The sequence below is a fragment of the Penicillium maclennaniae genome (assembly GCF_028827695.1).
Source record: "Penicillium maclennaniae strain IBT 15551 chromosome Unknown utg000004l:1.0-3007600.0:1.0-3009580.0, whole genome shotgun sequence".
NCBI lineage: Eukaryota > Fungi > Ascomycota > Eurotiomycetes > Eurotiales > Aspergillaceae > Penicillium > Penicillium maclennaniae.
In genome coordinates, this window is record NW_026623216.1 from 465,825 (window position 1) to 492,099 (window position 26,275).

At 51.5% G+C, this 26,275-nt stretch overlaps 13 protein-coding genes across 13 annotated transcripts; 3 read left to right on the forward strand and 10 right to left on the reverse strand.

Annotated features, from left to right (window-relative positions):
- Positions 1 to 1,132: 1,132 nt before the first annotated feature.
- N7477_004352 (phosphatidate phosphatase App1 family protein) lies at positions 1,133 to 3,499 on the forward strand (the record flags this gene model as incomplete). The annotated part of the gene is made up of 1 exon (XM_056966015.1): positions 1,133 to 3,499. The coding sequence occupies one exon, from the start codon at positions 1,133 to 1,135 to the stop codon at positions 3,497 to 3,499; it is 2,367 nt and encodes a 788-aa protein (XP_056822796.1).
- A 455-nt stretch (positions 3,500 to 3,954) lies between these two features.
- On the forward strand, positions 3,955 to 5,601 carry N7477_004353 (acyl-CoA dehydrogenase family protein; the record flags this gene model as incomplete). The annotated part of the gene is made up of 3 exons (XM_056966016.1): positions 3,955 to 4,564; positions 4,618 to 5,212; positions 5,265 to 5,601. 3 exons carry the CDS (start codon positions 3,955 to 3,957, stop codon positions 5,599 to 5,601), a joined length of 1,542 nt encoding a protein of 513 aa, XP_056822797.1.
- Positions 5,602 to 5,970: 369 nt separating this feature from the next.
- On the reverse strand, positions 5,971 to 6,261 carry N7477_004354 (uncharacterized protein; the record flags this gene model as incomplete). Its single annotated transcript, XM_056966017.1, has 1 exon — positions 5,971 to 6,261. One exon carries the CDS (start codon positions 6,259 to 6,261, stop codon positions 5,971 to 5,973), a length of 291 nt encoding a protein of 96 aa, XP_056822798.1.
- A 144-nt stretch (positions 6,262 to 6,405) lies between these two features.
- On the reverse strand, positions 6,406 to 6,636 carry N7477_004355 (uncharacterized protein; the record flags this gene model as incomplete). Its single annotated transcript, XM_056966018.1, has 1 exon — positions 6,406 to 6,636. One exon carries the CDS (start codon positions 6,634 to 6,636, stop codon positions 6,406 to 6,408), a length of 231 nt encoding a protein of 76 aa, XP_056822799.1.
- Positions 6,637 to 6,920: 284 nt separating this feature from the next.
- On the reverse strand, positions 6,921 to 7,256 carry N7477_004356 (uncharacterized protein; the record flags this gene model as incomplete). The annotated part of the gene is made up of 1 exon (XM_056966019.1): positions 6,921 to 7,256. The coding sequence occupies one exon, from the start codon at positions 7,254 to 7,256 to the stop codon at positions 6,921 to 6,923; it is 336 nt and encodes a 111-aa protein (XP_056822800.1).
- A 51-nt stretch (positions 7,257 to 7,307) lies between these two features.
- N7477_004357 (uncharacterized protein) lies at positions 7,308 to 8,683 on the reverse strand (the record flags this gene model as incomplete). Its single annotated transcript, XM_056966020.1, has 2 exons — positions 7,308 to 8,402; positions 8,465 to 8,683. The coding sequence occupies 2 exons, from the start codon at positions 8,681 to 8,683 to the stop codon at positions 7,308 to 7,310; spliced, it is 1,314 nt and encodes a 437-aa protein (XP_056822801.1).
- Positions 8,684 to 9,955: 1,272 nt separating this feature from the next.
- Positions 9,956 to 10,789, reverse strand: N7477_004358 (alpha/beta fold hydrolase; the record flags this gene model as incomplete). Its single annotated transcript, XM_056966021.1, has 1 exon — positions 9,956 to 10,789. One exon carries the CDS (start codon positions 10,787 to 10,789, stop codon positions 9,956 to 9,958), a length of 834 nt encoding a protein of 277 aa, XP_056822802.1.
- A 1,572-nt stretch (positions 10,790 to 12,361) lies between these two features.
- Positions 12,362 to 13,220, reverse strand: N7477_004359 (uncharacterized protein; the record flags this gene model as incomplete). Its single annotated transcript, XM_056966022.1, has 2 exons — positions 12,362 to 12,695; positions 12,778 to 13,220. The coding sequence occupies 2 exons, from the start codon at positions 13,218 to 13,220 to the stop codon at positions 12,362 to 12,364; spliced, it is 777 nt and encodes a 258-aa protein (XP_056822803.1).
- A 407-nt stretch (positions 13,221 to 13,627) lies between these two features.
- Positions 13,628 to 15,013, reverse strand: N7477_004360 (uncharacterized protein; the record flags this gene model as incomplete). The annotated part of the gene is made up of 6 exons (XM_056966023.1): positions 13,628 to 13,767; positions 13,848 to 14,106; positions 14,183 to 14,415; positions 14,476 to 14,724; positions 14,774 to 14,807; positions 14,867 to 15,013. 6 exons carry the CDS (start codon positions 15,011 to 15,013, stop codon positions 13,628 to 13,630), a joined length of 1,062 nt encoding a protein of 353 aa, XP_056822804.1.
- Positions 15,014 to 15,978: 965 nt separating this feature from the next.
- On the reverse strand, positions 15,979 to 16,569 carry N7477_004361 (CENP-S family protein; the record flags this gene model as incomplete). The annotated part of the gene is made up of 4 exons (XM_056966024.1): positions 15,979 to 16,102; positions 16,200 to 16,233; positions 16,367 to 16,490; positions 16,540 to 16,569. The coding sequence occupies 4 exons, from the start codon at positions 16,567 to 16,569 to the stop codon at positions 15,979 to 15,981; spliced, it is 312 nt and encodes a 103-aa protein (XP_056822805.1).
- A 346-nt stretch (positions 16,570 to 16,915) lies between these two features.
- N7477_004362 (uncharacterized protein) lies at positions 16,916 to 17,485 on the forward strand (the record flags this gene model as incomplete). Its single annotated transcript, XM_056966025.1, has 1 exon — positions 16,916 to 17,485. The coding sequence occupies one exon, from the start codon at positions 16,916 to 16,918 to the stop codon at positions 17,483 to 17,485; it is 570 nt and encodes a 189-aa protein (XP_056822806.1).
- Positions 17,486 to 17,775: 290 nt separating this feature from the next.
- N7477_004363 (DDB1/RSE1 family protein) lies at positions 17,776 to 21,437 on the reverse strand (the record flags this gene model as incomplete). Its single annotated transcript, XM_056966026.1, has 5 exons — positions 17,776 to 18,078; positions 18,127 to 18,573; positions 18,623 to 20,511; positions 20,562 to 21,247; positions 21,343 to 21,437. 5 exons carry the CDS (start codon positions 21,435 to 21,437, stop codon positions 17,776 to 17,778), a joined length of 3,420 nt encoding a protein of 1,139 aa, XP_056822807.1.
- Positions 21,438 to 22,063: 626 nt separating this feature from the next.
- Positions 22,064 to 24,214, reverse strand: cprA (NADPH--hemoprotein reductase cprA; the record flags this gene model as incomplete). The annotated part of the gene is made up of 2 exons (XM_056966027.1): positions 22,064 to 22,360; positions 22,418 to 24,214. 2 exons carry the CDS (start codon positions 24,212 to 24,214, stop codon positions 22,064 to 22,066), a joined length of 2,094 nt encoding a protein of 697 aa, XP_056822808.1.
- Between the last annotated feature and the right edge of the window lie 2,061 nt (positions 24,215 to 26,275).

Genomic DNA, 26,275 nt, shown 5'->3' on the forward strand with positions numbered 1-26,275 from the left:
AGCTGGAAGGACTCAGTTGTGGCAAGTAGCAAATAGCCCCAGGCCGCATGAAGTGTATTGATGCGAGCTGAGATAAGCGGATCAACAATGATCCACTGACCCTCAACGTTGAACCAAGTATAGTGAGTAACGAAAAGAATGACCAAAAGGACAGGGGTGTGTAGAGTTATGTGTTGATTTATCGCAATGAAAGGTGGTGGAATTGAAATGTCCAGATTTGTTTATTGTGATATTTCATAATTGCAAAGTGGTAGTCACAAGAGGCTGTGGAGCTAACGAATGCGGCGCTCAGGATACATAGCTGGGCTATATATTGTCTCTCTCTACCTTGACGCACAGATGTGTCAAGCTAGGAAGCCTCAAGAGTCGGAATTAAGGTAGTCTTAATAGCTTGTACGAACGGATCGAGAGCGAAGTACATAGATGCTGTGTACAATAACTAGAAAATGACCGAGTGAGTGAAACGGGGCCAAATTGGCGTCATGGCCGCCCCGCAGGAACCTGGAGCTAGAACGTCTCAGCCCTGCCAACTTCCCCTCTGCATATTCTTATTCACTTACCGCGTGAGTATCTGACCTATCTGAATCATATTGTCGTCAACTCATATCTTCAGTATAGAATTCATCTTTACTTCGGACGTCTTAGTCCAGGCCCTCGCACAGAACCACCAATCGACTTCGCACATCCGAGACCCTGGCGCCCAAATCGCGATTTCGCTGGCCTATCGCTCGCTTCAAACCCTTTCTATTCAGAAATCCATTCCCGCCTAATCCATTCCCGAGCCCTACTTTGCCTGGCCGTGAGCCAAGACCCGGCAGATTTTCCTCCCTCCTCCGCGTTCTCGTCGGACCTCTCACAACCCGTAGAGCCCAGAATCGTCTCTGGAACATCCGCCACGAGACCCTCCCCCGCACTTCGCCACCGTGCACAGTCGCGACTCTATCAAGCCATCGTTCAGCGTCAGGCGCGGCTCGCAGCCCGCAACCGCAGGTTCGGCGGCGGCTTCGTTGCCTATCTCCTTGGGCCACGGCGACGGTTGCGGGGCGGCAGAGGTGCAACAGGTAAATTGGGATCAAACACAAGACCTATCAGCGGGCCTGTTGAAGGGCCAAAACATGCTGTGAGAGACCCGATGGCGCAATCTGGGCTTTCGTCAACACCCGGGAGCGGGGACGGCAGTGGTGGCCGGCGGCGCAGGGTCTACGGGTACTTCAAAGCGGCGAATGAGCTACGCCAGGCCTATCAGGCTCAATGGACCTCACAGAAAAACGAATACAACAGTGAGGATTATTACAATACACCAGGCGCCTTTCCAGATGTGGAGATCGCGCGCTCAGGCGATGAGGAAATGGTGTTATTCCCCAGTTATGCGAGGCGCTTAACGTACAAGCCAAAAAAGAGTGCTGGTGCGCCCTCCCGCCGTGAATCCTGGTCTCGCGAACTCGATGAATATCACGGCGTGGACCATGAGCGCCACTCAGAAGACGGCTGGGATAAATCAGAGGCTGAAGATGCGGTTGTGGAAGTCGATGTGCGTGGCTGGATCTATGCACCTGGTCGAGAGCCGATGAGTAAGAAGCATCGCCTCATGATCACGCTGGCTAGGCAGCTGAGTGGTGTACAAGCTCCTTCTGCTGCAAAGAATGGACAGAGCTCAACAGCAAGTAAAGGCGAAGACGAGTATGTGAATAAGCAGATGGAGACTCTGGTTGACTCGGCGGAGAAAGATGCGGACCAGGCTTGGAAGAGCTCTCGCGTTGATCAGTCCCGAGGCACCGGCCAACCGACTCCTTTGAGTAAGGATGAAATGACCATAGCCAACGCACAACTGATGGAAAGACTTCGTCCGTTCTTGACCAACCCTATTGCTGGGCTGGGTGTCATGGCGTTCTTCTTTAATGAGGAGGAGAGTGTATCACGAACTTTACGAACAGACGAGTCGGGACATTTCACGCTACGTGCTGCGCTACCGTTCGTCCCAACTCACGTTCGGGTCTTAGCCTCCGAAGACCTATGTGCTGCAAAACCGATCCAGCTCGTTGAGCCGACTGGCATCAGCCTGATCAGTGATATTGATGATACCGTCAAACACTCCGCCATTACTAGTGGCGCGAAAGAGATGTTCCGCAACACCTTTGTTCGTGACCTTAACGATTTGACCATTCAAGGAGTCAGCGACTGGTATCAAGAGCTAGCCAAGCGTAATGTGGACTTCCACTACGTTTCAAACGCTCCATGGCAACTATACCCTCTGTTGGAGAAGTATTTTAAGCTTGTCGGACTGCCTCCGGGCTCCTTCCATCTCAAAGCTTACTCTGGTATGCTGCAAGGAATCTTCGAGCCCACTGCCGAGAGAAAGCGAGGCAACCTTGAGCAGCTTTTGCGTGACTTTCCTGAACGCAAGTTCATTCTGGTTGGCGATAGCGGCGAAGCCGACCTGGAGGTTTACACCGATATTGTGCTGGCTAACCCCGGTCGAATCTTGGGAATATTCATTCGAGATGTGACAACGACAGATAAGAAGCCTTTCTTCGACCAGTCGGCCGGAAACCCAGAAGGGTCTGTGAGTCGTAGTCGCAGTACTCCGCAATTGGTGGATCATTCAGACTCTCATCCCAACAGGCCTGCGTTACCGCCCCGGCGAGCTCAAGATCCATCGTTTTCCCGGGATGATATGAAGAGCATTGACAACGGCGACTTGATTGATCTTCGCGATGAAGAGGAACAGACGCCGTTTGCACCAGACGTGCCCGTGTCTACGAAGCCGCGTGTGCCACCCCTGAAGCCAACCAAGCCATCTTCTTTACGCACAACGGCAGCACCAGGACAGGTTGAGACTTTATCTGGCAAGGCAAACCCACCACCACCGCCAGTACGACGAAAGGCCGTGCCTCCCTTACCGGCTCGACAACCGGTCCAAACAGTTTCATCGGTCAATTTTGAACCATCTCCAGTATCCCGCAGTCGCACCGAGCCGTTCACGAACGAGATTTATTCAGCCGACACTATAGATGCACCAGGCTCTGGGCAAGGACGGCCCAAGCAACCTCCTCCTGTGCCCCCACCGCGACGTACCAACACGTCTTCGTCAAATGCCAGCTCTCCGTCGAGCACACCGACTACCTCTCGACCCGTACCACAAACACCTGCAAAGACGTCATATTTACCGTCATACCCAGTATCTGCGGCTCAGGCTGCTCTCCAATATGCTACTGAGCGACTTAATCTCTCTTCATCACCTTCGCTAGGCCTGCGAAAGCCCGCATCTAACCAATCTTTGCCACGGACGGCTAGTGACTCCGCCATGCCACCGGCACCACTCCCCAACAAGCGTGAGGAGCTCTGGCGCCGTCGGTGGGAGCGCGCATCAGAGATTCTGCAGAGGCAGAATGTTGTCCTAGGCAGCTGGCGGGTTGGAAGCGATGCGCTGCCAGTGAGCGTGTGGTTGGTGGAAGAGGCACAGAAGGATATGCAGGCGGGTGCAGGACGCCAGCCTTAGACTCGCTTCACGAGGTTAGGATAGAACTGTACATATTCCTAGACATCTATACCATCTCTATTCATATTGGCATTGCTCACCATCATCCTCCGACACCGTTAAGGGGTCTTGCTTGTCGTCATTTAACCTCCCTTTCTGGGGTTCTAGCTAATGAATTCCCATTCGAAGTCTCTTTCTTATTAGATCTCCGGATAATCTGTACATTCTCAAATCAGGTATATGGAGAGTCGCATGGTGTTGGAAGTAAAGCAAAGGGTACGAAGACAGGGGAAAAATTAACCTCGGGAAGTGTCTGAGGAACGTGCAGTGAAAATAACCTCGGCTGATATTTCCCGCCCGCTCATTGGCAACAAGCTTTCGGAATCCGGGGTATGCAACATCTCTTCACCGAATTACTTCAGGCTTTCCTTCCCAATCTTCTTCTTCTCTCTTGACCTCCTCAGAAATCTTTCAATATGCCCTCACAAATACTCACTCGCGCCGAGGTGGCCAAGCACAACACCGAGGATTCCCTCTGGTGCATTATCGACCACAACGTCTATGACCTCACTGACTTTGTTGATGCCCACCCTGGCGGCGCCGTCGTGCTCGCTCAGGTTGCCGGTCAAGATGCCACGACTGAGTTTTACAACTTGCATCGCCAGGAGGTGTTAGAAAAATATCACGATCAATTGTACATTGGCACCATTGAGGGTGAAAAGCCCGAGGTTATCCGACCCGTGCCTGGCGCCCTGAGCCCCGTTCCTTATGCGGAACCCCTTTGGTTGCGCCCGCATTTTAAGAGTCCCTACTTCAAGGAGAGCCATCGCCGACTGCAAAAGGCTGTTCGCGAATTCACAGATCGCTATGTGACCCCCGAGGCGCAGGAGAAAGAGCGTGATGGGACCTATATCAGTCAGGAACTGATTGACCGTATGGCGGAAACGAATATTTTGGCTATGCGCCTCGGCCCCGGCAAGCATTTGCATGGCCGCCAGCTGTTGGGTGGCGCCGTGGATGGCAAGGAATTTGACTATCTCCACGACATGATTGTGACGCAAGAATTGGTTCGTGCGAATGCACGAGGTAAGCCCTGACCCAGGTTATGCCCCGTGAGATAGTGGTCTAATTTTCTCCAGGCTTCCAAGATGGCAACATGGCTGGCATGGCTATCAGTCTCACTGCGGTGCAGCAGTGGCTGAATGATCCCGTTCTCAAGGAGCGGGTTACTGGCGAAGTCCTATCTGGACAGAAGAAGATGTGTTTGGCCATCACCGAAGCCTTTGCGGGCAGTGATGTTGCGGGCTTGAAGACCACCGCCGAGAAAACCCCGGATGGCAAGTACTACATTGTGAACGGCACCAAGAAGTGGATCACCAACGGCATGTTTGCCGACTACTTCGTAACCGGCTGCCGTACTGAGAAGGGCTTCTCTGTGTTGTTGATTCCGCGCGGCGAGGGTGTCGAGACCAAGCAGATCAAGACCTCATACTCGACTGCCGCTGCCACTGCATTCGTGCAATTTGAGAATGTGAAGGTGCCCGTTCAGAACCTCCTAGGCCAGGAGCACAAGGGCTTCATTGTCATTATGAGCAACTTCAACCACGAGCGCTTCATGATGGTTGCTGCTGTGGTCCGCATGTCGATGACCATTGTGGAAGAGTGTTTGAAGTGGTGCAACCAGCGTATCGTCTTCGGCAAGAATCTAGTTGCCCAGCCGGCCATTCGTCAAAAGTGAGTAATCCCGAGGAGACCAAAACTAGTCCATCATCTAACGATCATCTAGACTCGCTCGCATGATCTCGCTCACCGAATCCAATCAAGCCTGGCTTGAGTCCATCGCCTATCAGATGTGCAACATGAGCTACGCCGAGCAGTCTATCCATCTGGGCGGTCCCATCGGCCTGCTCAAGTCGCATGCCACCAAATCCGCCGGCGAAATTGCTAGCATGGCTACCAACATCTTTGGAGGTCGTGGTATCACCCAGAGCGGCATGGGCAAGGTTGTAGAAATGTTCCACCGCACGTACAAGTTCGATGCTATCCTTGGCGGAACCGAGGAGATTCTTGCGGATCTAGGCGTGCGACAGGCGATGAAGAAGTTCCCCAAATCTATGCTGTAATATTGGGACCTTGTGATTTACTACGTCTGGTTTGTTTTTGCCGTTCCTAGACTAGCGTCTCAATACGCTGTCTTGTCATCTCTCCATCACCTTTAACATAATAGACCTAACTTCGCCTTGTCGAGCTCTTTTCTCCTTCTTTCCCCCTCCCTTTCAACCCCTCTATCTTGCACTCATGACCGTATTCTATTTTCTTTCAATAATACCATATCAAAGCAAAATGCCTCCTATCCACGGACCAATTGTCTTTCTTTCCTACACAGATACGGATGACTTGATGGGTCAGTCGAGTGGTTGGTCTCGATAAATTATCGATCTTGATGGAGTGAGAAGTCTCGGGTTAAGCGAACGAAGCACTTTGAAAGTTTTTCATAGAGACATAGTGTCTGCAAGATCTTCTTCGGTCAACTGGTATGAATACCTACCCAAGTCGCCATTGACTCGATACTTCTCGCCGACCGTCGAGCCTTGCAATAGATCGTTAGTTTCCATCCAATCGCCGACTACATTAAAAATATCATCGATCTCGGTATCCAAGCGACCCTCACGAATGATGTTTCGAAACCCATCCAAATATAACATACGGGGACCTCCAGTCTGAAAGGCTTCCTCATCGGCAATCATCACATATGTACTCGTGGCAGATTTCTGCAACGCCATTGCAACTTCCTCGATAAAGGCATCTCTGTGCCTTTATCCATGCTTTGGGGTTCTTTTCTTTCTTGTCGGCAAGCGTCTTTTTTGAAATACGAACGCATCGTATCACAGTGACCGGGATCAAAAAATCGCTTGGTCCACCTATCATCAAGCCCGGGACAAAAGAGGGCCAGCGACCTCGAAGAGAATTCCGTATACTCGACGCCAGTCGGAGCTAAAGTTGAACAGATCCGCATTATCGAGAACGGCCCACCATGCTTCCTCGCCAAAGATATCTACGTCGATCCATTTCTTCAAGTGGTCGTGCTTAGCCCGCTCGTCTTCGACGGTGCTATAGCATGTGCGCAGAAAAACGGGACATAGATGGTCGCGGTACATAACCTTCGCGCGCCATCGTAGTGAATCACTCCGATAGGGTTGAAGAATGAAGTCGATTTCTTCTGGCGTAGGTTCTCGTGGCGGAGGGATGTGTCCGGGAAGGCCATCGCAGTCCTCTTCAGGGTCTCTAGATCCAACAAGAGGATCAAGGTCACAAACCAAGATCGAACATCATACGTGTTCATGCATGTCTAGAAGCCATTATCGCCAAAACGCCAAACCCTCCATTATATACACAAGAAATCAAGCATCTCAGTGCCAGGTATCATACAACCAAAATTCATCTATGCGCTATCCTCGGTGTAATTGACCTTCTTCGCTCGAGTACTTTTCCGCGAGCCAGGCGCCTTCGCAGCCACACCTTCCGGCTCGGCAGATAGATCGCTTAGCTCATCCAACTCCGGGGTGGTCTCGATTTTTTCAGCTTTCCGCTTTTTGGTTGAAGGAGTCCGTCGAGGAACACGAGCAGGCTTTTCCACTGGTGTTTCCAGGGCGCCGTTGGCCTCAGGTTCTTTCTTGACCTTCTTCGGGCTCGCCTTGGGTTTCACGATTTTCTTCGCGGGGCGCAGCCATTCTTCCATGCCGCGTGGCCAATAGACCCGTCTGTCAGGACCACCCATGCCGACCTCCTCATCGGATATGGTGCGAGGGGAGGAACAGTTCCTTCAAGGTCAACGAAGCTGTCGTTCTTCTTTTTCGCGCGCGGGGGGCTTGAATGGCTTGTTTTCATCCGTCCGCATGTACGGGATGATGTCGTTGAACAGGTCATGGCCTGGCAGTTTGAATGTTCTCATCAACTCAAAGACCGCTTGCTCCTTGTCCTTGGCTTCGATCATGAGATCCATGGTGGGTGAGCAAGGCGGCAGAGTGGCGACCCGGTCGCTATGTTTGCGCCGTTGGCGGCGCGTAATTGCCGGGGCGGTTTGTTCAGAATAATGCATTTTCTGGGTGACGTTCTTTCGGGACCAAGTGGCTGCAATGCGGTCATAGAGAGAAATTATATCCTGCGTACCCTCACGAACCTCATTTGGATCAAACATGATATTGTGGTGATGATAGTCAAGTACCAGAGGAATGTTCAACTCTTCGCAAATGGGCAGTAAATCGTGTACGGTCCAGCTAACATCGTCATTCTCGAGTACCAGGCGATTCTTGATATCCTGCGACAATGATGCATAGTTTTCCCGGAAACGGTCCAATGTAGCAGCTTTATCACCAAAGACGCCGCCCATGTGTAGAATCATAACAGCATCGCGGTCTTGTTGGGGAGGCAATTTAAGCAGCTGCAGCATCTCCGAGTGGTATGCAAGGTCTCGGTAGGAGCTTTCTATCACTTCTTTTCTGGGAGAGCCCAGCTGGGTGAATTGGCCGGGATGAACCGATACACGGTGACCGAGCTCCGCAACTATTCGTCCAGCCTCTTCCAGAACCTCGGCCGCAAATGGAGCCAACTTGTAACCATACTCTTTGTGGCTAGCAAATGGAAACATCTCACTGCTGAGTCGCATGAACTTGATGCCATATTTGTCGTTCCAACGTATCAGCTTGAGAAGGTCACGCGCGTTCGCCAACCCCAGCGCTTCCACAAATGCTTGTCCACGCGCTAGTTCAGCTGGTTGATCACGATTGGGGCGGTTTTTCGTCGCATGCGCAGGCTGGTCTGGATCTTGTAATGGGTGTCGATTCTCAATGATGGAAGCAATGCGACATGTTCGGGAGCAGAAAACGGGAGGAGTTGAGTATCGCAGGTAAGTGTTCAGACAAGCCTGTAGAAATAGATATCAGAATTGGAGTCGCGCGAAGTTGGGGTTTATACAATTCAACTTACATAACCCAGGCGACCCTTCCAGGGAAGTGGAAGGTAGTCACTGTTCACCGGCGGAGGACGACCTAGAGCCTCTTGCAGCTCCTCGGCTTCAATGGGAATGTCTTCGTCGGACTCTGGATCCAAGGCTGCCTCTGCGCGACTCTCGGGCAAGACGACATCCTCATTGAGAATGTCAGCAGGCTTGGTATCAATGCCGTCCACGTCCGCGTCCAACGCCATTGCAACTGCGGTGTGTACTTGTCGAAGTGCGCTGCGCGAGATATTCTGGGGAAACAGCTGGAGAGATTGTGCAATAAGGTTCAGGGAGGTATACGAAAAATGCGTAAAGCAAGGAAGGCCTTGACAGGGGAAGCGCAAACTTGGTCGCGCTCCATGACGAACATGGCCCAAAACCGGCGCAGGCGATCTGACGTTCGCCACGAGAGATCGATCGGAGATCCTCAAGGAGGGGTGGCGACCCCCGGGGCCCGACCTGACGCCGGAATTCTGGACAGGCAGACCACGGAGGAGCCGTACAGAAGAACGACACATCCAGTGGGCTCTCAATATGGTGAGAGGCTGGATGTTGATCGCGGGCAATTCGTTACGAGGTTGAGGATCGGAAGGACGCGTGATCCGCGACGCGCCGCATTTCGTGACGGTGAAAACGACGAGACCGATCCTTACTCTATGCAGAGCAAGATCGATGAAGACTGTAAAGGAAAGTCTCGGGTTCGATCATTTGTCTTATGCACTTGTTTAATTTACAAAAAGGCAAGCCTATGTGGCGATTGACCTCATAGTGGGGAATCAACCTCTGTAGGGAATGTCGTTACACGCATCCTGGGAAACACATCTAAACCCCACAAGTTTCTCACAAGTTTCTACTTGTGCGCGGCATTCTTCTCAGTTTTCTTCTTGTATACAGAGTGATGACATGCTAGTCAGTGCGTCCTAGGATACGATTTACCAATCCTGATTTTGTCTGTCATTGCTCACTAAGTCTGCGCCTAGGCTATCTCTACTCGTGTCTAGGAGCACCACTCAAGGTTCATGGCGGACATTCTAAGGGGTTTTAGAAAGTCTTCAGATTGGTTCAAATCTAATTGAACTTCCACCTTGGACCTTGCACCAAGAGAGAGACAAAGGCGGTATTTCTTGCAGATACCAGAAAGCTGTTGAATGACCCTCAATAGCATCCGACAAGTAGGAAAAAGGCCGAACTTTACCCATGCTGAGATATATATGTAAATCTTGAGAGATGGCTTCAGTTGGCATCAGTTCATCTCTTTGTCTCCAGGTATGTTTGTTAGGTTCTAATCTGAGCAATCCGGGTCGCGAAAGGCACAATCAACGCTGTGAACGAAGAATGAAGAGATCTTCCAATTAACATCATTAAATTCAAAGATGGCCTTATAGGATCATACCGCTCCTAGCCGGTCATCGCTAGGGCTTTAAATGTGGCCATTCCATTACGAACAAGAAGATATAGGTGGCTATCATAGACAGCCCTTACATGTCCGTGCGAGCTCGCCATTCATTAACCCGGGTAATCCAGTCAAGAACCAAAGCCTCAAATACACTAGTCTCGTCAATAGGTAGGCCGTGCGTACCGCGATCTAAAACAACAAAGGTGGATCGTGGATAGAGCACCAGCAAGCGAAGGCTGTCTCGATAGCCCACGCTCTCGTCTTGGCGGCCACATAGAATGAGTGTGGGTGCAAAGAACTTGGCGCTTTCATTGTCCAACGACAATGATAACCGATATCGATGTGGGTCTGCTCGAATCGGATCTAACACCTGAGCGTCTGATGCTCTCTCCGCTGGCAGGTAAATTTCCTCGTATTTTGCCTTCAATTTTTGAATGTAATCAGGTGTTTGAACGAGAACATTTCCAAGAAGCGCCCTGTCTTCAGCTGGTATGCTTGACATGAATTGGTCGTTTGCTACCACAGGTCGGAAAGCGTCGAGATCGCGCATGCTATCCTTGGGCTCAATCAGCGGTACACGCAATAACAAACCATCGACTTGCGCAGCGTATTTGTGAGCTATGGCTCGTGCCAGGTAACCGCCACAGGATGAGCCGACAAGTAAGAATCTTGAGCTCCCAAGTCGGGAATCAATGAATTGTCCCAAGCGAAGGTACATATCATCCAGGTCCTTGACATTATTCGAAGGTGATGTGCCCATGCCTGGAAGGTCCACGTAAATTCGGCAAAGTCCCGGTGTTTTGCTGAAGATTGGCTCGAAGTCGAGTTCCTCGACTCTTCCCTCCATCTGCCATCCATGGATGATCAAGACAGGGAGTCCTTCACCAATCTCATGTGCAGATAGCATGGAGTCCATATTTGTTACTGCCTAGTGAGGGGGTGTTTCTGTGGGAAGCAGTTGCCAGAATGTTCAATGCGTCGTTTCTGGATAGGCACGCCATCTTATGGTGCTGACAAAATGATATTCCTAGCGTAATCATTCCCCCTCCACAAGCGAGCCATCAACCTAACGGTTTTTGGTCGCGGCCCCAATCCCGTCAAAATTGAACCCCCACCGTGGTACTTTACGTTACAGCGCTAACCATGTTGCTTATCAAGAATATATTTCGCATCTGCGACTTGGCATTGTAACTGACTGCTTTGCCCACGACACGTATTACGCAGCGAATCCCAGCGTCCCCATGATCATGAGAATCGGATGGAGCCTTCGTGGATGGAACTATGAGCTTTAGTGCTATGGGTTGACAGAGACCTGGACGCTAAGCGTGGTATGACTTGGTAGGTTCCAGTATCATTCAGCTAAGTGACAATTGTATACTACTTATACTGCCACAATTCGATTGCAGGTCTTGTGGTGAGGGAAACAGCGTATATTTCCCAACCCCCAGAGGGAGCACTCTGTTTTAGAAATGACACAATTTTGGCCTATCTAGCACTGATGAGACTTTGTCAATGCGTTAGTGCCGTGACTGTTGCCGTGATTGTTAAGGTCCACAATATCTGACTGACCCGGTCTGTGGAAAACAGTGTGATCTGAATCGATCCTCGATACGCTTACTTTGCATAATTAAAGGTAGAGCTGTATGACTTTGCGTCAAATACAAACTAAAAGATAATGACGACAGTGTGTGCGAATGGAATTACCGAATCTACTATAGGAAACGCCCGGGCCTACAATCCTCCATATTCACTACAGTCGAAGCGTTCTAGAAGACTCAAGGAGCAGGATGAGTTCGAGGAAACATTAGGGTTCGACTGAAGCCCTGCTGCGAGTGCCCACGCTCAACACGAGGAAACAAGTGTATACACCTTTTGCTTCTCCTTGAAGGTTTCGGGCATTTGAGCGAATTTTCGTGTGTCAGTAGTTATAAAGTAGACAGGATTATTTACGAGCAGCTACCTCAGAACTACTAAGAGCGCGACTTGCCTGACAGGATATGAAGAAGTCATCATCAAATATCAGGAATCAAGATATGAAGCAGTACGAAATGGGCTTGTGGATTAACCACTCACAGATCCTGATATCGATAATGCTAACCGTGTTGCGATCTCGTGTTTGATTAGTTTATTCTGCCTAATGGTTGTGCTAAAAATATCAGCTGTTGGCCGCATCCGGAAAATGATGGGTTACCCGGGAGGCACTTTTAACTCTTGCATCAACCTTGGGTACGCTACGAACTCAATAATTTATTTATTTGTCAAAAAGAATCACATTATCATTATATCCTGAGCCGCGCCATAACGCGGTTCCTAGCCTATGACTCGGTATTTGTATATATCAATCTCAGGCAAAGAAGGTATTGCTGCCAAAGCAAAAGGTCATATAATCGTCGACCGGCATGGAAATTACCGGAACATCAGACTCGGAAAGATGTCCGTAAAGAAGGACATCAACCATGGTAAATCATGGCGAAGCTGACGGCCAAGTTTAGATGTTGCCAGTATAGGCAGAGTTGCCATAGCCGTACCCATTTGCACCTCCAGTGGCGGTGGTGGGGAATTCAGTCTTGTTCTTGCGACCGAACGAACTGTACCAACGCTTCTCATCTTTGGTCTCACCGTCCATCTCGACATCAGCAGGAGTCGGGTGGCCAGGCAGAGCATCCGCGCCAGCAACCTCGGGGTTGTTCTTCTTGCGGCTCCAGAATTTGCGGCGACTACCCGAGGTGTAACCGTTCGCCGGGGAGGGACCGAATCGCTTCTCGCGCTTGTGGTGGCGAGCGAGAGCGATCTGGAACACAATAGAAATGAGGAACAGGAAGCTAAGGCGGTGGCGTTAGTAATTTGACAGTGAATCTTGGGTGCGGCGACATGGAAAATCGCCCAGATGAGGGATCCACTTACATTCCAATGATGGCAACGGCGAATGTCACCTTCTCCAGCTTGCAGGCCATACCGTAGCTCAGTCCGGCCTGGGAGTCGTCGCTGGCATTGCCGGTGCCCAGAGGCGTGTTGACGATGCCAGTGCACGTGTTGACGCCGTGGCGGGTAAGGATGGCGATGGCGATCATAGCGCCCGTGAAGCAGACATCGAGAACGACACCGAGGAAAGCGAAGAAGCCGATCCCGCCAAGGCAGCAGACGAAGATGGTACCGAGGACTCCGTAAAGTGTAGCAGCACCTGATAGACCTTCGACGGCTCGAATCCATGTTGCGATGTGCAGGTTGTGTTGGGCCAGAATGGCAAGGTAATACGAGAAGATGCCAAGGATAACGGCCGCATCGAGAAGCTGCAACACGCGTATAGCGAGTGCGGAAAAGCGTAGGATGACTCCGCCAATACCCATGGTGATGATTGTATACAGGAGGATGAAAGAAAGGTTGAGTAGCCCAAGGCAGAAGGATTCAAGGCTGAGAAGGGGATTTTATAAGGTGACCAGACCCTGACCCCATACGCGACGCAATTGTTGAAGATCTGTGGATGCGGACCAAGGTGATCCCTGGTTCATTCGACGAGTTAGTGGCTCAGCCACCAAGAAATGATGTCAGGGTCGGAATCATCGTGTCCACTTTTAGCGATGGACACAATATGACTGGCTTCTACCCCGACCGCCACCACATGTGAAGGGAAAAATAATCGAAAATAAGCAGAAAGTCTCCAATTATTTTAAGTCTCCAGCCACACTGGTGGAGGCGGTGCCCCTTTTTCCATGAACGCAGAAAGCTATGGTACATGCAACTTAAATGATGTTGCCTACGTGAAGGTCTCAGCCTGCACGTCCACCAGAATCTTGCAGTGCTCGTCTCTATGCTCAAGCAGTGCCTTTAATCCTTTCTCAACCACTTCATCGAGGGTGATGCACGAGGTGATCATGCCTTCCGGTTTGAGTTGGCCTGCTCGTACCTATATTAGCCCAATTTCCCTGGAGAACTAATTCCCAACCACCCAAAAAAGGGGTCAAGGGCAAACCTACCACAGTTCACCGCGCGGATCGTATCCAAAAATGACTGTTCGTCGTAGAGCGCCGCTCCCATATATCGGATCTCGTGGAACATCAACTGATTCACGGGAATAGAGGGCGGTTTCTCCCAAACAGCAATGTTCACAATCGTACCATGCACTCGGCAAGCAGGTATGGCACTGACAAGTGCCTTTTCCACGCCCGCGGCGTCGAAAATAACATCTGCGCCGACGCCACCCGTAATCTCGCGCACGCGCTGCGCAACATCGCACTCACGCGGGTCGAAAACATGTGAAGCCCCCAGAGTCCCTGCAGAGGCGTTGACGATTTTCCATCAAATCAGCCACCATGATGTGTCTCGCTCCTTGCAGCTTGAGAACCTGCACGACGCCGATCCCGATAGGCCCGCCTCCGACGATCAGCACGTTATCGCCAGGCTTGAACGGGGACAGGTTTACGGCGTGCCAGGCGACGGCCAGTGGTTCGATGAGGGCGGCAGCTTTAAGGGAGATGGTTTCGGGGATGGGGTAGAAGTGGCCGGCTGGTGCAACGATCTTTTTTGACATGCCGCCGCCATAGCCTGGTAAGTTATGGAGTGAGTTAGAGTCTCACAACATGTCAAGGATTAAATAACTCTTACCGCTTAATCCGATGAATCCAATGTTCTCGCAGCAGTGGTTGTAACCTTGCTTGCAGGCACTACATGTTCCGTCAAAGATCGTGGGACGCACGACGGCGCGCTGGCCGGGCGAGAGGTGTGTAACGTCGTCCCCAACTGCTTCAATGATGCCTCCAAATTCATGGCCCATCGGGGCGGGATACGTCGAGCCCGTAATGCAATGGGGTGTTTTCGGTATTAAGACTGGACCACCGGTATATTCGTGTAGATCTGTGGCTGTCAGATCAAATATGATAAAGTCTGAAGTGAGCGAACTCACCACTTCCACAAATTCCAACGTAGGCTGGCCTCATCTGTACACGGTCGATGAGTATCATAGACTTGCTCAAGGACAAAATCTCACTGAACCAACCTTGACTTGACCTTTTCCACATAATGGCTCTTCAATCTCGTCCACGCGGATATCTCCCGGACCGTGGAAACGAACAGATCTCATCAACGGAACACTCGTGAGCGTCGTATGCCGTGTGTCTTCCGACTGGGTGGTTGTGTTCACCATGCTGGCTGAATATGAGCGTAGCAGTTGTCGGCATTTCAACTGTGTGATGTAGACTTTTGTCGAGAAACGTTTAAACCTTCATCACTCGAGTCAAATGAGCCGCACGGGTGGAGGGTGCTTTATATCCCCTTCAAAAGGCAGATCAACTACCTCTAGAATGTGGCAATAAAACGATGAGTTCACAAAGGTACGAAAGCAGGTAGCTATCCAGGTTATAAGGTCTAGTCGGACTACGGGCCAGCCACTGAGAGCGCTTGTACAATACGAACAAGATCAATTACTTAGACGTCATCCATCGTGAGCGCAGCCGCCAGCTTGCGCGAACCAGGTTCATTGATAGGGGAGGCAGGGTAGAGCCAGGGTTCATACCAGAAAAGTTGTGATCATTCGGATTGAGGAAATGACGCCGATTCGCTGGGTTCACAAAGGAAGAGAGATCCATCACCTCTGCTGGTATCACCAGAAGCTCCATTCCAAGGATCGCGAGTCGGGGCCCCAACGAACAACAGCTCCCCAGCGCCAAGAACTGTAGGCGAACGGATGCTGATAAGCTGTGTGGCTGGTGTCTAAAACGAGAGACCGAAACAGCATAGAATATGGCGTCATAAAGCGTTCCAATGGAATGGACACAGTTTGCAGCACAGTAGGATGCACAGGAATAAGATCTGAACAGCTTGCGGTAGAACATTCGCACAATGTCCGGAAACCATCAGATGACCGAAAACCATCAGATGACCGGAAACCAGCAGATGACCGGACGAAGCCACAAACATCGCCGCTTGCACATGAATGAAATCATCGACGGGGATGTTCGTATTTTGTCGTACATCATAAGCTGGGGTTGATTTCCCCAGAGAACAAAGATTGAATTAGCCAAGAATCCACCAATGAGCGGCCAGCCGCGTTGACATCAATGCAGGGGAGCATCGACTTGCGATGACAAGGTCGGATACCAGCCCGGCCACTCAGGAAGTTTCCTCAAATGAATTTTGCTGTTCCAAAAAAGCAAGGAGAATCGAATTTAGCCCCTCGTTGCGGCGAGCAAGTAGCATCACGTCTGTCACATTGACAGTTGACCTTCCGGCATGCCTAATGCGGTAATCCCGATTAGCCCTGGGTGCGGTACCAGGGTGAGGAGAGAAGCAGGATATTGTGTTTCTGGTTGATGTAATGCGGTTTCACTCACTTGGCAAACGTCTCTAGGTCCTGGCTGACTGTTTCTGTGACATTGTCAGTTGCAGGGACGCCCTCAAAGGTTGACGCAACACGCGATGATGGTTCGCGATCGCCTTGGGCAGTAGACAAGTGCGAGGTCTTCCAAGATCAGACCATTGACCAAGGCACTGAACTTACCAATTTGAGCCCACACCATCTCCGTCAGAGCACCGATGAACTGCGGCGTGGCATTGACGCCCAGCTTCATCGTCTCCTCGTCCACGATCTGGCCCACGGACATCCACAAGGCAGATTTCAAGCGCTAAGGTTGGCATCAGCAGTGCGAATCTGTACCGTCAGAGAACACACACCTCCTTGAGTCCAGCTTCATCGGTCTCCATGATGTCTAATGGAGAAGTGAAAGAGCGCGTCCCATACATTCAACAATAGTGATATGATTGGCCCGAGACGCGTCAGCGGAGAAACCATTCATCCGCGATTAAATAATTCCAAAGCTTCCCCTTCCCAACGCTTCTCCTTCTAGGTTCGGGACATTTCAGGACAGCTTGATCGTTTCGCTGTTTTACGTGTTGGGAAACATTGGAATACTGTGTCATTTCCTCACGCCCCGCTCCTCACTCCCTATCTCATCACATACCACCCACAATACCCAATTTCATTCCATCCGACTCCTCCGGGCCTTCCGTATCTCCCACCACCGAGAAAAAAAAAAACTTAAAACGCAAAATGGCCGACGCAGATACTTCAGATCTCGGCGACCGCGCCGCCCAGGCCGCCAACGAATTCTTCGGCGAAATCTTCGGTATGGTCGAACTTGCTTTCCGCCGCTTCTTCAAGAACCTGTACAACTCGTTCGCCGAAGTCAGCATGTCGCGCTGGACGAAGGTCATCGGCAGTGTGATTTTCTACTTGCTGGTCCGGCCGTACGTGGAGAAGTTCTTCAAGTACCTGCACGACCGCGAGCGCCGCAAGGAGAAGGAGAAGAAGGACGCTGAAAAGGCCAAACTGGGCGGAAAGAAGGCCAAAATGTCTGCCAACTCGCTGCGCGGCGGTGACAAGGGCAAGGTTCTCGGTGAGGTTGAGAACACGGATGATGAGCTTGAGGACGATGAGGAGGATGACCTTGCTGAGGCTAGTGGTGTTCCGGAATGGAACAAGATGGCACGCAGGCGTCAAAAGAAGTACATCAAGAATATGCAGAAGAAGGAGGGTCCGAAGGCTGAGAAGTTCACTGAGGAGGAGATCCTGGAATTGCTGGACTGGAGTGAGTCTGAGGATGAGAAGAAGTCGAAATAGGGGGGGTTGTGACGAGGACGACGGATCTTGTTGAAGATAGACCGGTGAATGTTGCCAATATCTAATGTACTAATTCAACCCTGTATACTAATTTTATCATGTGAATGATGATCAGAAGTGAGCATGACACACCAAGGTGCAGTGTCCTCCATAGAATCCTCCCTAAGTTGGTACTGATTCCGGCCATGGGTAATTTCGAAAAGTCGACACCTTTATTAACCTCACTAATCTGCCGTAATAGACCAGGAAAATCTCGCAAAATCTAGCAAAGGTCCATTCCCACATGAAAATCAATGCAGCCGGCGCAATGCCTCAATCATTCCCTTCACCTCCTCCACGTCGCCCGAGCCCACCTCCGCCACGATGTCCTCTTGCAAGCTCGGATCACAGGTCAAAAATTGCTCGATAAGCTCACCGTCGACAAAGCGATACGGTGCATCTGCGGAACGTACAAGTGTGCGGAAAGCACGGAACTTTTCGAAGGGTAGGTCACCTAATGACTCCACCTTGCTGGCGATGGCGTTTTGAAGAGTCATGAGGAAGTCTTGGTGTTCTGAATTGATGAGCGCGAAGAGGTAAATCGATCCCTCGACCTATGGAAAATTAGCAGCTGTAGTCTGCATTCGGGATGCAGTACATACCGTTGCCATGAACGCACGAGGTGTCACCGTGACGCTGGCGAGCTGAGGGATGTGAATCGGGCGAATGCGGTTGACCATTTCACCCAGTGCGATCTCGCTGGTAGGAATTAGACGGTGTTTGTCTTGGTCGGTGACACCATTGGTGTTGCGAGACAGGACAATCAAGTTGCCCTCCGCTTCACTGAGAAGGAAAGTGTCGTTGTCGACACAGGCAACTGCCGTACTCCAGACTGTTTGATAGTGGCGGCCAATTTCCTTCAGCTCGTCCTTGACCCCATCCTCGCCGGGGACGTACTTCACGATACAGACACTCTTCATGAGATCAGCAACCACGATCATGTCGTCGACTACAGTGACATCTATGGGCGCGGTCGATGTCCGGTAAGTAGCGAGCTTCTCCAGCTTGAGTGCTCCCGAATTGTTGTCAATTGTCTTGTAGACCACGACCTGAAAATTGTTAGTCAGTAGCGCGATCCCAGCGAGCTCAATAACTCACAGTCTTGACTAGCGCTGCCACGATCCGGTCGCCCATCATGGCCAACGCTCGGCACGCACCCATGAGCGGCATCTCGGCAACCTGGGTCAGCTTGCGTCCATGGTCCACCTCCAACAACAATATCCGCCCGCGGATATTCTCTTCTTTATCATCCATAACCGCCGTACCGACAATGAATCGATCTTTAGTCTCGTCTTTGCCAACCGAGAATTCAGCACGAATAACACTCTCGACTAACTCATTCTCATTAAGCTCCAACGCATCCAGGCGTCGGAACAGGATCTCGTCGGCAAGGACAAAATGGCTCTTCACGACCTCGGCACCATCTTCTAGCTTTCGATCTATCGTACCAAGACCAAATGCTTTCTCTGCTGAAGAGTAGGCGACACGACGTACAGTCGATCCCATTGGTAGCGTTTGAATCTGAGTTGTGCGCTCTCTGTCCACCAGTGCGATCTTGAGGTCTTTTGCAGTGGCCACGGCGATCGATTCGGGATATGCTTCTGCGTTCAGATGGCAAATGCGAGAAGCACCTTCGGAGTTGACTGCAGAGTATACGATGCGGCCCTCAGAGCCGTAGATCAGACTAGGGTTCTCGCAGGTGGCAAAGACATTGAACAAGCCATCACCTCGAGGCAGCTTCTTAAATGTGGGCTGTTCGGATCCGAGTATCAACTTGTTCATGCCTGTCAGCGAGTAGCTGTGCGGATCTAACGCAAATGTGATGACACTTCCGTCGGCCATGGAGATGAAGAGGGTGGGAGGACTGTCCGCAAGCACATCCGCCACGAGAACAGATCGAGGGAATGCTTCTCCTGTTGGGCCTAATGACTTGCTCTGCAATTCAATGAGATCGTTGATCGCTAAAACCGACACCTTTGCTGACTGAGGGAATCCGGCAATGCAGACCCCCGTTGGCTTGTAAGGGACAGTCACGCCCGAGATCTGGTGGTCTGCGCCGAGATCTTTCTGGACCATGAGCTGTGCATTGCTCTGGAGATCGAAAGATGCTAGCACTTGACCACCGATGACCAGTACGAGGTTATCATCATTGGCCGAGGCAGCAGTAATCGCCTTTTGCGTAGCTGGTGTCCACTCGAAGGTAACCATTCCACTTTCGACTTCGGCGATCACTGCTCTCTTCTCTGTGACTTGCAAGATTCGACCACCCGGAAGATTCATGGCCAGAAGAGTGCTTTCGGTTAGGGCAAGTCCGAGGAAATTCTCCAGCTCCTCAACTTCTCCATCAGCGCTGAAGCGGAAAATGCGCGTCTCGTCAACAAATGTCACGAGGAGTGTATCAAGGCAGTCGCCTATACTTTGAGTCTGTAGACCCCAGAGATCTGTGATGTGTTCCATCTCGCCCAATACACCCAGCTCTTCCATACCGACACCGCTTCGCACACTCCGCAAGGTACCATCGTCGAACGCACCTGAACCGGTCACAATGCGAGCTTGCCCAGTCGAGAATTCGTGTGTATGGCTCTCACTGTCGCGGTTACCCAGATCCATCAAAGTGAAGTCCAGAACAGGAGCAATGTTGGACAATGTCTGAATGATCTCAAAGCCACCGTTGTTGATGCGGAGAACCTGCGAGTCACCTTGGTGCGAGCCAACAAAAAGGACACCTCCACCAAGATAGACAAGCACCGTGGCGCGCGATGTACTGCCCAGGTAGTCGAGCTTCCAGTCTTCGACATTACCGTCGTCATTCAGATGGAACATGAGGAAGAATAGTCGTCCATAGTCATCAGCTAGTAGCCATCGTTGACTGTCGACTTTCTCCCACGCCACGAAGACGGTTGCTTCCTCGAGATCACGCGAAATCATGTCATTTGCATTATCGTCAATGTACTTGATTGACGTCTCTCCCAAAACAATGAGACCCCCTGGGTAAATAATTAGCATAGATCAATCCTCAACTCAGAGATGAACATACCCAAAGGCGCTGGGATGGGAATCAAATGTGAAGAGCCCACATCGAGCTCATGTGCGAAGACTCCACCGTCTAACTTCTTCTCCTGCACCTCCTTGAACGTAGCATCCGCCGAGGCACTCGAAGTAGCCCGAGTATACTCCAGCTCTCGGATACGCAGCCGGACCTTCTTCTGATTATCTTCATACAAAAGCGCCAGCCACGGTGTATTTGACGCGGAATGCAAGAATGCCGACGATCGAACGAATAGCTCATCAATCCGCGAAGCAGTCGGGTCACCCAGTTCTCCGACCTGCGGGGCATCAACTTGCGCAGCGGCATGCGAGATCCTTCCTCTCCTTTTACTCGCCTCGATAATCGGAATAACGACGATAATTCCCTCATAGATTTCCAGCGTCATGAACCGCCCGCTGGGATCAATGAGACATCGCGGCTCCGTTTGAGCCTCCCGGGATGCCGGATCTGAGATATCCTGATAGGCGCGCGCAGTCTGGATATTATTTTTCTCGGCGTTCCACGATAGCGTGAAGTAATTGTACTGGTCGGTTCCCACGAAAAGGTGATCAGTCAGTGAGTTGGCTGGGGCCGGAAGGCGGGCAAGCATGGTCACCTGCGCGAAGATCGCACGAGTGGCAGCGAGGGTCATTCCATCGGGTGTGAGGGTGTAGAACTCGAGGCGATTTGCTTTTCTAATATAAGGATCGACGTATTAGCTTTAGCCCGTAGTACGAAGCTATGCTCGAGCTGTATCGCCCCGCAATCACCGAGTACCTGGCAGACTCACGCGACAACCAGGCAGTCCTCTTCTGCATTCATAAAGTTCAGTTTCACGGCATGGCGAATGCCACTGGCGCGGTGAATCGGCACCACGTAAGCCATGGTGTTGGTTGGCGGCGTGAGCCGTTAGAGATCCTTCACAATTCCGTCGGAGCTTGCGTCGAGGTGTAGCGGGTGCCGGGAGGAGTAGCAAGTAGTGGTGAGAACGGCCGGGGATTGCCGGATAGGTAGAAAGAAGACTCAATCCCGATATTGTTGTTGCATTTCTCGCAAACTTCGAGCTTGCGGAGAGGGCAGTTGCGAGGTCGGGCGGTGTCAAGGACGATTAAGTCCGCGCTTACAGCCGAAAACAGGTTCAACGATTCGGGGCTTTCTCTTGGTTATCTTCCACTCTACTTGAAGACCCGACATTCAAGCTTTTAACGACAGTTAAGCCCCGACTGTTTCTGTTGCAATAAACGCTATTTGAACAATTATATTCTTTTTATATCACCCAAATCTAAAGAATCATGATTTGCCCTATCCAAGGAGTGCTCCTGCGCAGAAAAAAAAAAGCTGAAGCCTTCATAACCCACAAAGCAAGGCTCCGAAATAAAAAAAAAAAGAAATGCTAGGCATACACAACCCGCCAAGGGAGTCGACAAAACGGGCCGAGCATATATGCTGGTCATCTCGATATGAGATGGAATGACCTGAACAACAAGAAAAGAAAAGCAAAAGTTCGTCGCTCATGACCAAACATCCTCCTGGTAGCTACCGCTACTCCGCATGTGCTTGACCATCTCCTCGCCCTTCTCTGCAGGCATACCCCGCTGCTCGGCGATGATGTGGCCGAGAACCAAGTTGACCTCCCGGGCCATGTTAGCGGCATCACCACAGACATAGAAGTTGGCCTTTTGCTTGAGTAGGTCGCTGACGAGCTCGGCATTCTCCTTCAGGCGGTGCTGGACATACACCTTTTGGGAACCCTCGCGGGAGAAGGCAGTGATGATCTTGAGGGCATCACCCATCTGTTCCTGGTAGGTCTGATAAAATAGTCAGCATTGGGTCTGATCATAATAGTCCGGGGAATCGAATCATACCTGGAACTCATCAGAGTAAATAAAGTCCTCATCGCGCTTACGGCATCCGAAGAACAGGACAGTGGTGCCGACCTTCTCGCCCTTGGCGGCCAGAGCAGCACGTTCCTGGATGAAACCACGGAAAGGCGCAACACCAGTACCAGGCCCAACCATGATGATCGGCTTGGAGGGGTCGGAGGGCAACTTGAAGTTGGAGTGGCGGACGTGAACAGGGACGTGAATGCCATCGTATTGATTGCGGGGACCGGTGATAGAGTAAGTCAGGCCGTGAGGATCGGGATTGGGGTCGCCGTTCTGCTTCTGTTTTAGGGCCAGGAGGTAGTTGGTAGTGACACCCTTGACAAAGTGGGAAGCACCGGGCAGACGGACGGACTCGACGACAGCAGTAATGCTGATCTTGTCCTTCTGAACCATGGAAGACGAAGAGATGGAGTAGTAACGGGGCTGGAGCTTGTTAAGACTCTCGATGAGAAGAGGAAAGGGAACAGCGGAGAAGGGCTTGGAAGTGATGCTCTGAAGAGCCTGACCAATGTTGAAGCGCTGGTTGGTGATCTTCTCGTGGAAGTAATCCTTGTCGGCACCTAGGCGGATAATCTCGTTCTTGCTAGCGTCGTCGGGGGCAAAGGCGGCGAGGGTCGAGACGAACTGGCGGGACACGGGGGCGCAGACTTCCATGTAGTAGCGAACAGCAGCGTCGTAGGTGGTAGGAGTCGGAATGGGAACCTTGGCAGTGACATCGATCACCTTGATGTTGATCACGGAGTGGCGCTTGTCGGCGAGACCAAAGACTTCGAGGAAACGGTCAACCTCGGCGCCGGCGTTGGTGGGCCAAATAGCAATGTGGTCACCGGTCTGGTAGCTCAGGTTGCTACCAGCGATGCTAATTTCCATGTGCAGGCAGTTGCGGTCCTTAACAGTGAACAGTTCGCGAGATTCAACGATCGGGGCGATGAACGGGTTGTGAGCAGAGTAAGGCCCCTTGGCGCGACCCTCACGATGGGCAGCCGTCGGCTCTCCCAGGTAAACGGTCTCATCCTCAGGGGAGGCCTCCTCATCCTCGAAAACGGAGAAGACAGGCTCGTAGACGGATTCACGCTCCTGGAGGTTCATGGCCTCGGTGAGAGCAGTCCACATGGGCTCCTTCCAGGCGAGGAAGTCCTCTTCCATGGTACCGGCACCGTCATCACCCTCGCCAGCGGTGCCAATGCGCTTCGCGCCCAGCTTTGTGAGAGTGGCATCGACCTGGCGGACCATAGAATTGTAGTGTTCGTAGGTGTTGTTTCCGAGACCGAAAGTGACATACTTCAGGGACGACAGAGGCCGGTCATTGGCGGTGGCACCGCTCTCAAAGGCCACATCATCGCCAGTCAAGAACTGATAGAACTCCACAGCGTTGTCGGTGGGTTCACCCTCGCCGTAGGTGGCCAGAACGAAGAACGCGACCTTATCGTCGGGGAAAGTGTCCAGGTTGTCGTAGTCGTAATCCTCAATATCGGCCACCATAGTCTTCAAACCGAAGCGTTGAGAACCCTCCTTGGCCAGACGCGAGGCGTAGTCCTCGGCAGTACCGGTTTGCGAGCCATAGAAGATCACACAATTCTTGCCAGTCTCATCCATCTTCTCAACAATGTTGCGGGTCTTGCCGCTCGTAGCGGCTCCATTCGTTGCGGTGGTGGTGGAGGAGGAGGCGTAGGGGTCTTTGGCGACAGCCCAGTAGGTCCCTTTGGTGAAGTAGGCAACGCTACCCACCAAGAGGGCCACCAGGACGACCAGATCTAGAGTGTCGAGTTGCGCCATGATGGAATGAGTCAAGCGACTCGGAGAGGGGGAAGTTGGCGAAAAGCGCGCGAAGAAAGGGATAGAGAGCCCTGGTGGTTAACTAGAAGACGATGGAACGTCCTCAAAATTCCTGAAGACTTCAAATTCGAGAGAAGACCCCTGACAAGTGTGTAGAAGAGAACAAAGTGGTCTGACCACGCTCCGAGCTCCGGTGCGGACCAAAGTGGATCTGTCCCTGCCGAGCCACATGCACAATCTTCAATGAGGGGTTGGGATCTCGGTGTGCACCTGGGGGAAGAGAACTCTTGCGGTGAATTGGTGACCCCGCAAAATCACGTAAATCGCCGATATTTATAATTTTATTTCTAGCTGGATCGCCCTCGGCTGAGGGGGAGGCGTCATTTATCGCCGTGGGGCAAACAGTCTATCGGAAAGAGAACTCGGCCCACGACTCTAGGGAAACCTTGGATAGTGCCTTGTCGCACATTCGAAACCGATACGCGCGATAACACGTTAGGTGCCGTCGGGGCCATTGTACCAATGGCATTCTGCCCCCATCTTTGGACACCCTCGGGTAGGTCTCTTCGGCAGGCCCGTCCGGGAGATCGAACTTGTCGCCCGCACCCACACCGTTTCGTGCCATTCACCGTCTGCGGAAAGTGGCAAAGATCCGCCTTGTGCACCGGGCTTATGCGGTCGAACTCCAGCACACCGGAGCCTATCCTCCTCTTCCGCACTTCGCCGAGCCACTTCAACCTGACCGCGGCCTGGTTCCGCTCTGTACAACCTGGTTGGCCTTTGTACTTGGTGGAGTAGCTGTGCTTTGCGACACGCAGGAAGGACTACAGAAAGGGCTACAAGTACAGTCTGTTCGCCATCGACCTGTTCATGGGGTGGCTTGTGGTGTGGGGAAAAGTTTGCCTCTCGGGGCTGGGGGAAACCAGGTCGATCCAGATTATCATCAGGACTTCATTTTAAGGATTATTACCCTCGATGAACATAGTCTTCAACCTGGCATCGTCATTCCCTGTGCTTGGGTGCCCCGTACTTTCGCAGCGAACACGAGGGCGATTCCAGGCCGAACCTTTGGACCGGGGACACGCGACATGACGAAGCGGGGATCCGCGGGGGATTTCATATGATTTGCCGTCACACCCGGGAACAGGGAATTGGACGGCTATCACGCTAACCAAATATCATGTTTCGCGGTTAGCGGGAATAGGAAAAGACAAACACTGAAGCCAATCTCGAGGAATCGGTGGAGTCATTAGTCCTCGTTGACAGTTTCCTAGATCTGCCATATGCATTGCCGGCCTGCTAGATCGAGTTCCCTCTCGGCAAGTGACAAATACAATTGTTCGGCCACAGTACGGGTATATCATGTAATAATTGTACTATGCGAGACTGCAGCGGCTCAGCTAAGCAGCCGGAAGTATACCCAGCTGTCCAAGGGTATTAAGACACAGGCTTCCATACACGAGGCGTCAAGCGGCGGTCTCTCTAATGGACGTCACCCGCTTGAGGAGCTTCCATACACGAGGCGTCAAGCGGCGGTGTCTCTAATGGACGTCACCCGCTTGAGGAGCTTCCATACACGAGGCGTCAAGCGGCGGTGTCTCTAATGGACGTCACCCGCTTGAGGATGCACAAAGTGACCCAGCCAAGAGTTAGCACCTTGTGCAAGATGAGCATAGACTTTGAAGAGTCAACCCAGCCTAGATTAGAGAGCTATTCCACCTTGGGGAAGCTTTGATCCCGCATAAGCGGACAGTGGAGTTCGTCACCGATCTTTTCTTCCATGTACACCTGAAGATGAGAGTGAAGCGCCAAAGTGACAGCCTTGAGAAAAAGTATAAGAACACATAGGTTAGTGTGTACCATGCCGAAAAGACTGCAAATGCTGACTAGATGCTCAGTCACACTGAGAGATCGAAGCTAGTGCAAGCGCCCAATGCAGTTGGGCGAACAATGGAATGCTCAAATTATTGCCATTACCCCCTTGAAATTCAGCCTATTCCCAATATATACTGCATAATACTAGAAATATCTGAATGATGAGGAAAATTAATAGTGCCAAAA